Genomic DNA, 16,617 nt, shown 5'->3' on the forward strand with positions numbered 1-16,617 from the left:
TCTAATTCCTACGAAGATGTTGGCTCACATGTCGGTCTGCCGTATTGGTGCCGTCAGTGTGTGATTGGCCATGCAGCGAGAAGTGATGCCACAGTGTTGGATCACAACTCCCTGGCAACGGTCTTTAGGTCACCAGCACCGACTGAATTGTTGACAAGCTCCCAAGTGTATTTGATATTTCATATCTAGTCCCTGGTAAGGTACCATTTCTTTCACAAGTCCAAAGGCAAGATAACTACTCTGGACCTTGAAGATAGGTAAATAACTAAACTCCAGTCTAGCCATGAGACAAATAAGCTTCTAGTCTAGCAATGAGGTAGATAAATAAGATATAGTCTACCAATGAGTTAGATAACTAAGATATAGTCTACCAATGAGGTAGATAACTAAGCTTATAGTCTATCAATGAGACGAATACCTCAGATCTAGTCGATCAATGAGGTAGAACACTCAGATATAGTCTATCAATGAGGTAGATAGCCAATATCTAGTCTATCAATGAGGCAAATAGCTAAACTCTAGTCTATCAATGAGGTAGAACACTCAGATATAGTCTATCAATGAGGTAGATAGCCAATATCTTGTCTATCAATGAGGCAAATAACTAAACTCTAGTCTATCAATGAGGTAGATAGCTAAACTCTAGTCTATCAATGAGGTAGAGAGCTAAACTCTAGTCTATCAATGAGGCAAATAACTAAGCTCTAGTCCATCAATGAGGTAGATAACTAATCTCTAGTCCATCAATGGTGCAGATACAGTTTATTTTCGGTACAAGCTCCTTGTGGGAGAGTAAGTGTCGACAAGTTTAATGCACAGAAAGAAAGTTTTCCGTAATAGATTTATGCGGTATTTATTAATGTGGGCTAGATGTTTCCTTCTGCTCCCGGTTGTCATGTCACCATAATCTGCTCCAGCACATCTGAGACTGACATCAACTCTCGACAAAGAAAACAAATACGTGTATTTCCCAAGATGCCTGGCCAGATACAGTCATGCAAAGACAACACACACACGCCCTCATCGAGCATACGACACACACACACACCTCCCCTCATCAAACATGCAACCTACTGATGCATTTATATCCAGGGTCTCTGCAACAAAACTGTCCTTTTTCTAGTAAATAACCCCCCAAAAGCTACCTTGCTTCTGTTGTAGCTGCACTGCGATACACATAGAGGTTTGTGACATTGAAGGCGACTCAGCCCTTTAAAAAAAAAGGAAAGCCACAGTCCTGGAAGTGTGAAAGACACCTCGAGAGTTACACCAGCCAGAAGGAAAAAAAATAAAACAGACTGAGCGGGAAATCTTACCTCGGTCTTGACTGCATCGCGCCGGTCCTCCTCCTTGTGCTCCACATCTAGAGAGAAGACAGCAACACAATGGACGTCCTGAGTCATTCATGGGGAGTGGGAAGCGGCCACATCGCGTTAAGTGGCCTCGCATTTATCAACATATCACACACGGCATGTTTATAACCTCAAATTAAAGTCACGTCGGTAAAACCGCTGAGAGATACTTGGAACTCTGGAGGGGAGGGGGGGGGGGACTCTGAGGAGTTTAAAATCCCAGATGCGACGTGTCATGCGAGGGCTTGACACAGCGCAGAGGGTTTGTAGTGGCTGCCCAGGTTATGATGGGCGGGGGAAACGGGCCAGGTTTATTTTGGCAAATGTCACACTTCTGACCTTAAATCACCCCCCCCCTCCCCCTCTCCCCTATTACACTACGAAACCTTGAGCATGTACAGTTTAACAAAATGCAACACTTTAAAGCTACTGTAGGTATAAGGAATTCAGAGCATGTGGTATATTCTCATCTTGTATATATTATCATAGCATTTTTCGAGAAAATAAACAACATTGAGAACACGCTAAAGCTTCATTTAAAAGATAAATAGAAGAAGTTAAATGCATCAATCTCAAGTCGTTCACTATTCAGCTCCAATGATTGGCTCTATTACGCTTCCACTTCTAAAGACTTTTCCTCCAATAAAACCAATTTCCTGTTGGACTTTCACCTAAATTGAAGTACTGCTCCTTTAAATAACCTTAAATATGTCCTCAAAAAAGCTGCCATATTGTCAGGACTCTTTAAATACTGACAGCAGATTATTCGAAAGACAAAAATACTTTCCACAGGAAATAAAATGCCTTTTATATTCAGAGGAAGTCGTAAAAAAAAGACCAGAAGCAACAGCGGGCTACGAAAATATTTGGTGAATCGGACACTGAAGAAAAATGTATATCTTTAACACAATAAAAGCTCCAGTTGGGATTTCCCACTAACTATGGCGGAGGTTTTAAGATGTGGAGGGTCCAACAACAAACGAGGTGCGGGGGGGGGGCATGCTATTCATTCCTTAACAGCATTGTTTCCCTGTGTCTAGCAGAGCGGTGCGGGGGGGGACGTCAGCGTTCATGATTCACGTATAAAAAGCAAGGCAGCAGAAAGAAAAGAAAAAAAGAAGATAAGGAAGCCAACAAAAAAAACAATCAACGTCATCCCAGAAACTCAAATGAACACGTTCACGTTGTTAAACTAAGCACAAGCGCCCGAGACTCTGGCATCCTTGGAGCAGCTGTGGTAAACACGACAACACATCCGCCGGAGCACGAACACTATCATAACACTCCAGGCCCGAGAGGCTCGGGACAAAAGCTTTTATTTTGAAGGCGTGTTTTCTGCACAGCTCATCAGTGAAGTAGCCCTCCAGACCAGTCCCAACAATAGTGCGCTCTCTTGGCGGCCTCTTCAAGTTGGTTCCATGTGTAGCTCAGCCCCCGCCTCCCCTGCTCCTCCCCTGCTCCTCCCTACCTCCTTACCTCCCCTCCTCCCTCCTAGTCCTTAACAAGTGACGATATAGAACAGATCTGTGGGGCGGTGCCGACTGCCAAGGTCACTGGGTCCGTGAGGGGAGCTGGATAGTGTTGCCCACAGAGAGCGTGGTACCTTTGCCAGCTCTCGTATTGCTAGAGCTCAGCCCCCCCCCCCACCCCCCCCAGCTTCCTGTACCCTCCAGATGGATAACAGAAACCCTGTTTGGCGGACTATCGATCTACCCCACCAAGGACTCGGTATCGGGCCCCCTCCTGGCACTTTATGCTCTACTCTGGTCCCTGAAGGCATCGCCCAATAGCCTGTACAGTGTGCCTTTTATTGTCTTAATCCTGCAGATTATTTCGATTCCGCTAGAGATGTCGTTTCAACGTCTCGTCACTCACGAACTTGACGCCAAACGGCTAATGTGTGTGTGTGTGTGTCCATCCTCTGGACTGAGTTTGCACATTGGCCTCCCCCCCCCCCCCACCTCCCGCAGACCTTTTTAATCCCGTCTTCTTTTTGACTGAAACTGTGAGTGCGGCCATCTTACTTCCTGTTGCTTGTAAAAGACACTTCCTGTGTGTGTCACTGACGGGCCAAACCAACTGGGTCACATGCTCAGGGTGGATGTGTGAGTGCCACTGTGTTTAGAGATAGTTCACTTAGAGGATAATGAACACAACTAGTGTTCATCGTAGTGCATGATTGATTACATTGAACTTACAGTTAACAATCAGTATCATCACATTTTAGTTGATAACTCAAACGCTCAGGGTATCGGTACCCGACACCTTTTAAAACGGATAGGGACCGAAATAAAGACGAAACCAAGTGGTCCAGAAACTCCTCCGCTCCATCGATGCAGTGATCCAGAAATAAATCTCTATTTATACGGTTCTGCTAAAAGCCAATTTACTTGTCTGTCTGTGTGTCTGTCTGTCTGTCTTTGTGTCTGTGTGTCTGTCTGTCTGTAGCTAGAAGCTGGCAAATAGTTTAGGCACACATTATGTCCACATCCTCCCTTTGCATTATGGGTATAAAGTTCTCTCCGCTCCCGATTACGCATCTCAACGTAGCTTCTTCTTTAGCGAGGTTTGACCCTCGACGGCCACAATGGAGACCTGGCAGCACCCAGCGGGGAGGCTGGTTGCCCCGGGAGACGGGTAGCTCCTCCCACTCTGGCTTTATTGACCACGCTCCTCATCAAGGTCACACGCCGGTGAGAGAGAGAAAAGAGAAAAGAGAGAGAGATAGAGGACTAAAAGCAGAGAGTGGAGGGGCAGCGAAGTGATATTGTCAATGTCCATCTTGGACTAGAAACTACCAGCCAGCACCTTTCTCTCTCTCTCTCCTGACACTCTCTTTTACACCCCGACAACAAGCATCATGTTTGAAAAGGTTTTATATTTCTTCTGTACAAACATTTATTTTACTGTGTAAAGACGTAGTGAACCCCCCCCCCCCTACCCATGTGTGTCGTTATCAAAGCTTCTCCATTCTTTGTTGACATAGTGCATGTTGTATGTAGCATAGTGCATGTTGCATAGTGCATGTTGCATAGTGCATGTTGCATAGTGCATGCTGCATAGTGCATATTGCATAGCGCATGTTGCATAGTGCATATTGCATGTTGCATAACGCATGTTGCATAGTGCATGCTGCATATTGCATAGTGCATGTTGCACAGTGCATGTTGTATGTTGCATAGTGCATGTTGCATAGTGCATGTTGCATAACGCATGTTGCATAGTGCATGCTGCATATTGCATAGTGCATGTTGCATAGTGCATGTTGCATAGCGCATGTTGCATAGCGCATGTTGCATTGTGCATGTTGCATAGTGCATGTTGCATAGCGCATGTTGCATAGTGCATGTTGCATAGCGCATGTTGCATAGTGCATGTTGCATATTGCATAGCGCATGTTGCATAGCGCATGTTGCATAGCGCATGTTGCATAGTGCATGTTGCATAGCGCATGTTGCATATTGCATAGCGCATGTTGCATAGTGCATGTTGCATGTCGCATGTTGCATAGCGCATGGTGCATGTTGCATAGTGCATGTTGCATAGCGCATGTTGCATTGTGCATGTTGCATAGTGCATGTTGCATAGCGCATGTTGCATTGTGCATGTTGCATAGTGCATGTTGCATAGTGCATGTTGCATAGTGCATGTTGCATAGCGCATGTTGCATAGTGCATGTTGCATATTGCATAGCGCATGTTGCATAGCGCATGTTGCATAGCGCATGTTGCATAGTGCATGTTGCATAGCGCATGTTGCATGTTGCATATTGCATAGCGCATGTTGCATAGTGCATGTTGCATGGCGCATGTTGCATAGCGCATGGTGCATGTTGCATAGTGCATGTTGCATAGCGCATGTTGCATAGTGCATGTTGCATATTGCATAGCGCATGTTGCATAGCGCATGTTGCATAGTGCATGTTGCATAGCGCATGTTGCATAGCGCATGTTGCATAGTGCATGTTGCATGTCGCATGTTGCATAGCGCATGGTGCATAGTGCATGTTGTATGTTGCATAGTGCATGTTGCATAGCACATGTTGCATAGCGCATGTTGCATATTGCATGTTGCATAGTGCATGTTGCATAGTGCATGTTGCATAGCGCATGTTGCATATTGCATAGCGCATGTTGCATAGTGCATGTTGCATGTCGCATGTTGCATAGCGCATGGTGCATAGTGCATGTTGTATGTTGCATAGTGCATGTTGCATAGTGCATGTTGCATATTGCATAGCGCATGTTGCATATTGCATGTTGCATAGTGCATGTTGCATAGTGCATGTTGCATATCGCATGTTGCATAGTGCATGTTACATAGCGCATGTTGCATAGTGCATGTTACATAGCGCATGTTGCATGTTGCATAGTGCATGTTGCATAGCGCAGGTTGCATAGTGCATGTTGCATAGCGCATGTTGCATAGTGCATGTTGTATGTTGCATAGTGCATGTTGCATAGCGCATGTTGCATAGCGCATGTTGCATAGTGCATGTTGCATAGTGCATGTTGCATAGTGCATGTTGCATAGTGCATGTTGCATAGTGCATGTTGCATAGCGCATGTTGCATAGTGCATGTTGCATAGCGCATGTTGCATGTTGCATAGCGCATGTTGCATAGTGCATGTTGCATGGCGCATGTTGCATAGTGCATGTTGCATAGCGCATGTTGCATAGTGCATGTTGCATAGTGCATGTTGCATAGTGCATGTTGCATAGCGCATGTTGCATAGTGCATGTTGCATAGCGCATGTTGCATATTGCATAGCGCATGTTGCATAGTGCATGTTGCATGGCGCATGTTGCATAGCGCATGTTGCATAGTGCATGTTGCATAGCGCATGTTGCATAGTGCATGTTGCATAGTGCATGTTGCATATCGCATGTTGCATAGTGCATGTTACATAGCGCATGTTGCATAGTGCATGTTGCATATTGCATAGCGCATGTTGCATAGCGCATGTTGCATAGCGCATGTTGCATAGTGCATGTTGCATAGCGCATGTTGCATAGTGCATGTTGCATAGCGCATGTTGCATAGCGCATGTTGCATAGCGCATGTTGCATAGTGCATGTTGCATAGCGCATGTTGCATAGCGCATGTTGCATAGTGCATGTTGTATGTTGCATAGTGCATGTTGCATAGCGCATGTTGCATAGTGCATGTTGCATAGCGCATGTTGCATAGTGCATGTTGCATAGCGCATGTTGCATAGCGCATGTTGCATAGTGCATGTTGCATAGCGCATGTTGCATAGTGCATGTTGCATAGCGCATGTTGCATAGTGCATGTTGCATAGCGCATGTTGCATATTGCATAGCGCATGTTGCATAGTGCATGTTGCATAGCGCATGTTGCATAGTGCATGTTGCATATTGCATGTTGCATAGTGCATGTTGCATATCGCATGTTGCATAGTGCATGTTACATAGCGCATGTTGCATAGCGCATGTTGCATAGTGCATGTTGCATAGCGCATGTTGCATAGTGCATGTTGCATGGCACATGTTGCATAGCGCATGTTGCATGTTGCATAGTGCATGTTGCAGAGCGCATGTTGCATAGTGCATGTTGCATAGTGCATGTTGCATATTGCATAGTGCATGTTGCATAGCGCATGTTGCATAGTGCATGTTGCATAGCGCATGTTGCAGTGTGTGTGTGTTTTCATATTTTTCCACCATTTCTGTGGAAAATGAACTTGTATTTTATTCCATTCAAATTAAACGTAGATTAACTAATATATGTTCCGTGGGTGCGGTTAGTGGTCAGTCTTCTATTTAGCGACATTATTTCTCCCTCATAAATACAAAAAAACTACAAAATGTCAACAAAGACTCAAGCAACGAAGAAATGCAACAAAACAACTAAGAGACACAAAACTACAAAAAAAGCAACAACATATCAACAAAAAGACTTAAAACAACTAAAAAAAGCACAAAAATTTCAACTAAGACTCAAAACTACTAGAACAAGCTACAAAATTGCAACAAAGAGACTCAAAATGACTAATAACAGCAACAAAATGTCAACAAAGACTCAAAGCTACAACTCACATTTCGTCGGGCGCTCCAGTTTCCGCCTCCCTCTCTTTTTGCAGGGGGTCATCGAGCCGTCGTCCTTCTCTCTCTCCGAGTCCCCGTGACCGAGCAGGAATTCGTTCTCCGGGGACGGACTCAGACTTGGGCTTGGGCTCGGGCTCCGACCCCGGGAGGATGGGTACCCGGGGGGGAGGAGCCCGGGGGGGAGGAGCCCGGGGGGGAGGCTGTTCTCCGCGTCCCTCTTCTCGTGTTTGGGGAAGCGGGCGGCGGGCGGCGTCCCGTCTCTGTGGGCGACCGCCTCGCCGTTGTGGGCCGGCCTCCCCACGGCGCCGTGGCCTTTGAGAGCGCCGCCGCTCTCGGCCTGCAGAGAGAGAGAGGAGGTGGAAGTGTTACCACCACACTGAGGATAAGCACGACTCGAGTCTTTATGATGGACTCAAGACACATCACAGGGGTCAACGGGTTCACCTGTATTCAGATGAGCTTCATCCACATGAAACCCTCTCAGCTCCACGTGGACAGGATCAAACACGTCCACGGGTTATTAGCCGGTGACTTATGACATTTCACATTTCGGTTGTTAACTTCAAACTGAGGGGAGGGAGGGATTACATTAAAAGATCATCAGGTACACACCGACGAGAAGTATGTCCAGAATCCAGAATGTCGGCCGCGTGACAACAAAGAGATTTTTTTTTCCCGCTCACGTTCAGTTTTATAATGCATTTCATAATCATCCATTTCATTCGTACAGCGCTTTTTAAGGTCCTCAAGGACACTTTACATGTTACATTCATCTACCGTACACACAGCTACGGGGAGCAACTCAGGGATAAGTGTCTTGCTCAAGGACACATGGACTAGGGCGGGGATTGAACCGCCAACCCCCCGATTGAAAGACGTTCCTGCCGACCACTGACACACAGTCAGCTCTGTCTTAATGCATCAAAGGAAAGAAGAGACTTGTCCCGGAAGACCTAGAAAGAGGTTTGAAGATCTGTCTCTCACCCACACCCACACCCACACATACACACACGCTTTCTCCGACAATCCCGTTACTGGGTTACCGGCAGCAGAAAGTGGAGCATGTCCAGTGAGACTTTCCTCTCCCGTGGACGGAGAGGTGCAGACTATGCATGAAGGCGGGAAGGCGTCGTCTCTCAGGTGATATTTAACTAAACACAGAGATCCTGCGCTCAAAGGTCAAAAGGTCAAATGTAAATCACGCTATTGTGGATTGAAGAGGGAAACGCAATTTAAAAACTGCTTCTGATGAGACCCAGAGACCCCGACAACGGTCTGTGTCGTACGCGCCACGCTTATTGAAGGGAAAGACCCAACTGTACACAAAGCTACACCGAGCCAAAGTTGTTGTTGTTGTTGTTTTCTAAATGACTTCATCACTGCAGTAACTGGAAATCTGTTTCACACGAAGAATAAAAGCAACAAATCCAACATTAATATTCTCACCCGATTCATAGCTGAAAGAAAAGAGTTTGCTGTGCGTGTGCGTGCGGGTTTGCGCGTATGCATATGTGTGTGTGCGTGTGTGTGCGTGCATGCATGCGTGTGTGCTTACATGTGTGTGTGAGTGTGTTTACGTGTGTGTGTGCGTGCGTGAGTGTGTGTGTGCGTGTGAGTGTGTGTGCGTGAGTGTGTGTGTGAGTGTGAATGTGCGTGCGTACATGTGTGTGTGTATCTGCATGTGTGTGTGTGTGCATGTGTGTGTATCTGCATGTGTGCGTGTGCGTGCGTGTGTGAGTGTGTGTGTGTGCGTGAGTGTGTGTGTGAGTGTGTGCGTGTGATTGTGCGTGCGTACATGTGTGTGTGTATCTGCATGTGTGTGCGTGTGTGTGTGTGTGTGTATCTGCATGTGTGTGTGTGCCTGTGTGTGTGTATCTGCATGTGTGCGTGTGTGTGTGTATCTGCATGTGTGTGCTTACGTGTCTGTGTGTGTGCACAGTCAGCCACCGCGCTCACACACAACTGTCGCTGTAAAGAATTACGCAACAGATTAGTGACCCACTGAACTACACGTGGCCCCAGCCAAAGGTCAAGAGGTCACCGTCATTAAATCAGGGCGCTTACACAGGCCGACGTGGGTCAGAAGGAAACACCGGCAGCAGCTCATCCCATTGGCTGCCGCGGCCTCCTGGCCAACACACAAAGGGACCAGCGCGTACGTCCGGCGCCGCTCGAAGCGCCGCTGATCATATTTATTTATGAACAAAGGATCAAAGGAAACGAGCCGAACGCGACTACAACGGATAATTATCGTTCCTCCGCTTCCCCTCCGGACCGTTCCGCCGTCTTTCAGGTCGTCGTTCTGGTTTTACGACCCCGCGACCTTTGACGCCCGCTCTCATCAGCGTCAAATCACAGCCGCGACGCTGTCTGCCCGGCAACAGACAAAGCAAATAAAAGACAGATATTTCACTCCAGAGTTGTTGAAGACAACAACAAAAAAGATTGCAATTAAAATAACAAAATATTTATGTATTCCTATTTAGTGTCTAATGGATAGTTTCATGATATGATTTTACCATTTAATGGAAGGTATGAGGATTAAATAATGACATCATGTCATTCACTGCCCCTGAATCATGTTCTATGTGCACGTATTAAATAAATTCACTTATAAATCAGCCATTTATCTTCTGGCAGCTAGTTTGTCTCAAATTAAACGTCAGCTTTCAATCTTAATTGATCCCAAAAGGGGGAAGTAGTTGTAAATATTATGGATATCCTCTAAGCATAATCATAGGAAAGAGCAGCTAATGTCAGTTAATACGTCAAATTCATAAATGCTTTAATTTTGTCGAAACTTTTTGAAGCAACATTTTTCCACGAGGACCTAAATTGACGTCTATGTATGTATTCTGTTAACTTAATGGGAGGAGGGGGTGAAGGGGAGGAGCTTGTGATATTACCACCATTAACAGATGTTCACCAGCTTCACCTAACATTTAATATTCAGCCCAAAGAGAGAGAAAAAATTGCAACATTTAATCCACGGGTAAAGCAACAAAATAAAAGCCCTTATTAAATTTCCGAATACAATAACATCCTACCCCCCCACCCCCCCCCCTCTGCAAGCGGACATGCACGCACACTTCTTGCAGTGTGTTTCGCAACACAATGAAAATATGTGCATTTATCCCCATATGTAAAAGATTAATAACGTCTTGCCCTTCGCTCCGTATGGCAGGACTTTACCGTCACCGCAGCGCCAGAAATTCTTAGCGGGGTGGAAATTCCTTAAAAGGCATCGACTCTCTCTCCTCCTATTCATAGCCGGACCGTTTGGGAATTGACCAAAACAAACACTTACGAAGAAACTCAATACATTTATTCCTTTTTTATGTTGCTGTGCGCAAAATAAAAAAGAAACTAATATCTCATTTTGATTAATCTGGTAGAGTCAGTGTAGAACATGTGGGTGGACGTGTTGATCAACACTCACTGGAGACGGCTGACGCTTCCTCCCCGGAGCGCCCGCTTTACAAGAGGAGGCGCTTCTAGCCGACTTCTCCTCCTTCATCGGGTCCGTTACCGACATCGTGGTTTCACCCTGTGAACACAACACAACATGACACAACACAACACAGCATGACGCAACACAACATGACGCAACACAACATGACACAACACAACAAAACATGACATAACAGGACACAACACAACACAACACAGCATGACGCAACACAACACAACATGACGCAACACAACATGACACAACACAACACAGCATGACGCAACACAACACATGACACAACAGGACACAACACAACATGACACAACACAACACAGCATGACGCAACACAACACAACATGACGCAACACAACATGACACACCACAACACAACACAGCATGACGCAACACAACATGACACAACACAGCATGACGCAACAAAACATGACACAACAGGACACAACACAACATGACACAACACAACACAGCATGACGCAACACAACACAACATGACACAACACAACACAGCATGACGCAACACAACACATGACACAACATGACACAACACAACACAGCATGACGCAACAAAACATGACACAACAGGACACAACACAACATGACACAACACAACACAGCATGACGCAACACAACACAGCATGACGCAACACAACACAACACAACATGACACAACACAGCATGACACAACACAACACAACACAGCATGACGCAACACAACACATGACACAACAGGAAACAACACAACATGACACAACACAACACAGCATCACGCAACACAACACATGACACAACAGGAAACAACACAACATGACACAACACAACACAGCATGACACAACACAACACAACACGACACAGCATGACGCAACGCAACACAACACAACAAAGCATGACGCAACACAACACAACATGACACAATACAACACAGCATGACGCAACACAACACATGACACAACACAACAAAACATGACACAACAGGACACAACATGACACAACACAGCATGACGCAACACAACACAACACAGCATGACGCAACACAACACATGACACAACACAACAAAACATGACACAACAGGACACAACACGTCACGTCACCACTCAGACTCACTCAGACTCACTCAGACTCACTCAGACTCAGACTCACTCAGACTCACTCAGACTCAGACTCACTCAGACTCAGACTCACTCAGACTCAGTTTCTGGGTGCACATAAGTTTTTCAACTCCTCAGCCAGAGGTGCATCTCGTGATGCTAGAGATCTGACTGCACCACTCTCAAAACACTTGGCGGGGGGGTGGGAGAGGGGAGGGGGGGAGTGAATGGCACGTTCCTTTGAACCGGGCTGAAGCGGGGGGAAAAGAAGCTCCACAGAAAGCTCCCCCCCCCCCCCATCTTGACACCGTCACAAAGACCCCTCCCCCTCTGTAATTTCCCCTTTGATTAATAAAAAAAGCCTCATGTTCCAAAGTACCCCCCTCTCCCCCCCCCCCCCCCCAATGACTCGATGGGGAGAGGTGATGTCGATGCTCTTGAGGTTCCATGTGGACTGAACGGGACCAGCAGCAGCGGGCTGGAATGCAAATGAGACGGGGAAGCTGGTCCTGACAGCTGGGAGGGGGGGGGGGGGGTCTTTATTAAATTCCTTCAGTATATTGAATGTGAGATTCCTTTAAGGATGAATGAGCTCCCTCAGCTGACTCGTTGGGTACTTTTATTATTGCACACACACACACACACACACCATGACGGAGGATTACGGACGGAGGATTACTGACGGAGGATTACTGGGAGCTGACTGACAGACGGTGTTGAGAGTTTAAGTGACTTCATAAAGTATTTTTATTTCTGCAGTTCTGTCGTCTCCGTGCGTTACAACATTACAAAAAAACTATGTGGGAACAAGTTGCAATTAAAAACTACAGTTTGAGTGGCAGACGACGTCATAGGAGGAGAAGAGAAACGGCACTTTGGGAGCAACCCGCGGTGTATTTTAGACACATATATATATAAATATATATATATATTTATCTTCATATATATATTATATATATTATATATATATAAATATATTATATATATATAAATATATATATTTATTTATCTTTATATATATATATAAACTGCTGTTTCCATGAATGAAAGGTCTGAAAATCCCACTGAAAGGGTCAAGAATACAAAATGTTAATAAAGTAAATCAGTAACGTATCACTGCTTTCAAAATGTGCCATAAAAAAATATTAAAACATCTGACATATCTAAATATTTATCGACGGAGGACAGACACCTCCATGTTCCCTATGTAATATAATAACAGTACACATTTATTATCAGTTAATGTGTGTATGTGACTTGTGTATGCAAAAATAACATAACAACTTCACTAACCACTAGAGAGCCACATGTTTCTCACCAGATCACATAATCTATCTAACAGGCCCGAGGTTATAATTGATAAATGTTTCCTGGAGAAATGATCCCGGGATACACACCGGATATTTTAAATGTGCGTCTTGCCGGTTCATTGTGTGCCGGCGGCGTCATTTGCATGTATAATGGCCGTCCTGAATGCAGCCCCGTTTTGCCGGCTCCATCGGGGAACCACTTACACGGATGACACCATTCAGCGGTGCCGAGCTCAGAGTACGCCGAACGTGGGAAAGGCGTCGCCATTTTCCCGTGCAGCTTCACCCCTCCACACAATATTTAATGAAGAAAAAAGAAATAATATAGAAAAAAGAAAAAAAGCCCCGAAATCTGATTGGTCGTTGTGAACCCGATGACATTGTCAATATTTTCTTTTGCACTTTTTTTTTACTATCTGGGTGTAGTTGGGTTATTTAAAGGCGATGTCTGTTGCCAAGCAACCAGACTAAGGGCAGTATAATGGGAACGTAGAGGAAGAGGAAAGACACCCCCCCCCCCCTCTCCTCCGGTAAAAAAAAGAAGCCATTCCAGCTCCGGCTCAACCTCCGCCAGCCAACGCCCACGTCACCGAGCACCATCACCACAGAGGGTGTCACATCATCGTGAAAGGTGACGCGGAATCTTCACTGTTTAGACTCCTTGCTGGAAATCTGACCTTTTATTTAATGAGCGGCATAAAAAAAAGGCAAATTATTGTTATTATATTGACAGATAACTTCACTCCATTCACAAAATGAAAAGGGGGGGGGGGCGTAATGGGCTCTGACCTGAAGTGACTTCATAGATACGTGCACTCTTTACAAGATATGTTAGGAACATATTGAAAGGGCACATTGATGGAGAAAAATAATCTCCTTTTAAATCTGGTGAGTTTGAGAGCTTTACACACACAAAAAGAAGAGAAAAAAAGGGGCATTTTTAGTTTCTTACCGCTCTGTTTCCAGGTGAATCGGCATCGTCGGGGCCTTTGGTGACGGTGTTGGCGACGGTGTTGGACGGCATCGTTGAGTCCTTCGGGGGCTTTTTGGGGGGGATGTATGGATGATGAGGTGAAAATAAACTCTAAGGAAAAAAGAAAAGAAAAAAACGTACCGAGAGATGATCCCCTCTTCTCTCCTCTTCTCTCCTCTCTCCTGGAAGATAAAAAGAAGGAGGCGTGACAATCATTAAGAGAATCTTTTACTTTAGGAAAGGTGTTGACATTTACATCGCCTGTCATTCAGTGGGTCGAGTGCACGTCACGTGCAGGAACCTCACAGGATAGGGCCTGTTACACCACGTGGGTGCATATGGGGGTATACACATAGTCAACATCACAGATGTCTTAAAGTGTTAAAGTTGCCCTATGGGAGTCTGCCATGTGCACGCGGTGCAGCCACACGAGGCTCGTGCACATGTAAATAAGCTTAATATATTCATACAGCCCTGGGATGTGTTGTATTTCCTTTTTTCGGGTGACGTCATATTGTTGACAGCCGGTTATGATTAATTTAAAACGTTCCAACAGACTGATTCCCTCCTGGAGAAAAGAGCCCCAACGTGTTATTTAAACAATATATTATTGGGCCTCACACGCGTTTAAATGTCACCGCATTTCCACGCGCATCAAGCCACGAGCACGAGCACACGAGCAGTCCCAAGCGATCCGCCGACATACATGTATTATTCAATAACAACTGTGCATCCAAAGTTTCAGAGAGTATAAGCATTGTGACCACGACGGCTCTGTCAAGTGTAAATCCACCGTTATCATTACTATTCATATTAATAACAATAATGAGGCCAATGTTATTAGCAGCTCCCCGAATTAGGTCAAGTTCACGTGCGCGTCGCCGATGTCCAATCAGCACATCTGCAACAAATAAATAAAAGCCATAACAAAATCGCTCTTTCCCCATTTCCTCGCGAGCGCCTTCCGCTTTTAGGGCTCTCGCGTTTCCCTTCCACACATGAAGGGTGCCCTTCCTCTAGCCGAGCCGTGCCGTGCCGGGTTAAACGCGGGATTTAAAGGCGTGAATCGCTGCGTGATCGTTACCCGATTTCCCCCCCTCGAGAGTCCCGAGAGCCTGACCTTTTTTGTGTGTGTGTGTGTGTGTGTGTGTGTGTGTGTGTGTGTGTGTCTCGCTTGCTCCCGGAGCCTCCTTCCTCTTCTCTCCCCGTCCTCCACCTCCCCAGACCGGCCAGCTCTCTTCCAGATGCACCGCTCTCACTGCAGGGGCCTGCAAAGGCTGCTCGGGTGCCCCGGTCTGCCGCGGGGTCCTAAAGCCCGCCGAGTTCTTCCTCGGCGTGCAAGAGGGGCGAAGGAGAGAGGAAGTGAAGGTGGTCACTCTCACGGAGCCCTTACTCTCCTAACACACACATCTGCATCTGCTTTTCAAGATATTTAATGCCAAGTAACATTTGGAAAACACGGCTGGTATTTGTATTTGTTTATTAATCTGTTTTTTTAATGTTTGGGAACAATGTTATCTTTATGTAAGGTCGTCCGGTGAAAGGGGCAGTAAAATAGAGGATAAAGCAATAATTGACACCTGATAGGCATCTTAGGCCACAGGGTTTTCCTCAAAGGTTTAATCATTAGAGCCCAAGTGGAACACTCCCATGCTTAATGTTTAAACTTAGGTTACACCTGACAGACTTTTAATTACAACTCTGACTCCTCCCATGTGACCTCAGACCCTTTACTTCCCCCTTGGAGAGATTTGTTTATGTTAATTAGATTTCTTAATGGCACTTATAATTAATATTTGACCCTCCGAGACATCTTCACCTGTGTGAATAACAGAGGGAAATGTACATTATTAATGTTGTCTTGTCATATTAAATTAGAAACTATATCCGGTGGCATTTCAAATAAAGTGCATGTTAAACTAGCTGACTGGAATGTGTCTTTGCATGTTGCACATGTGAATCTGTTTACAATTTACTACGATTACAATAACAGAAGGGCACAACATTTAACTAACAATGAGCACAGCTTTAATCTGTGCATAAAACATACAAGTGTGAGGTAATGTTCTATACAAGATGAGCTCAGGAACCTGAGAGGACCTGCATATTATTAATTGCACGCTGCATTTATGGCCCCGCGGTGAGGCAGCCGTGTAATTAGCCGCTGCCTCGGGCCAACGTCGAGGGCCCAGTGGAGCCAAACGGGCTTTCTACACTTATGCATATTCACTTTCTACTCTTATGCATATTGGGTGTGTGTACGTTTGAGTCGGCCCAGATGTTGGAGGAGCACAGTGTGGTAAAGTCTTTATGTGTGTGTATGCGGGTGAATTTGCATACTCTGCACATTTCACTGA

General features: G+C 45.5%; 1 protein-coding gene across 4 annotated transcripts in view; it reads right to left on the reverse strand.

The window, feature by feature from the left end:
• The window catches only part of dnmt3ab (DNA (cytosine-5-)-methyltransferase 3 alpha b), a 33,642-nt gene extending 18,205 nt beyond the window's left edge, over window positions 1-15,437 (reverse strand). For 2 of the 4 annotated variants that reach the window (XM_056426193.1, XM_056426190.1), the window contains exons 1-5: window positions 14,402-15,437; window positions 14,240-14,329; window positions 10,861-10,968; window positions 7,413-7,758; window positions 1,317-1,363 (exon numbers count right to left, since the gene is read on the reverse strand). In XM_056426193.1, coding sequence (XP_056282168.1) covers window positions 1,317-1,363; window positions 7,413-7,758; window positions 10,861-10,968; window positions 14,240-14,329; window positions 14,402-14,476 — 666 coding nt within the window. In that variant the 5' untranslated portion in view covers window positions 14,477-15,437. Of the gene's footprint in view, window positions 1-1,316; window positions 1,364-7,412; window positions 7,759-10,860; window positions 10,969-14,239 lie in introns of all 4 variants that reach the window. The other 2 variants (XM_056426191.1, XM_056426192.1) reach the window with 2 other exon arrangements.
• Window positions 15,438-16,617: the final 1,180 nt, after the last annotated feature.

Source organism: Pseudoliparis swirei, chromosome 11 (genome assembly GCF_029220125.1).
Source record: "Pseudoliparis swirei isolate HS2019 ecotype Mariana Trench chromosome 11, NWPU_hadal_v1, whole genome shotgun sequence".
NCBI lineage: Eukaryota > Metazoa > Chordata > Actinopteri > Perciformes > Liparidae > Pseudoliparis > Pseudoliparis swirei.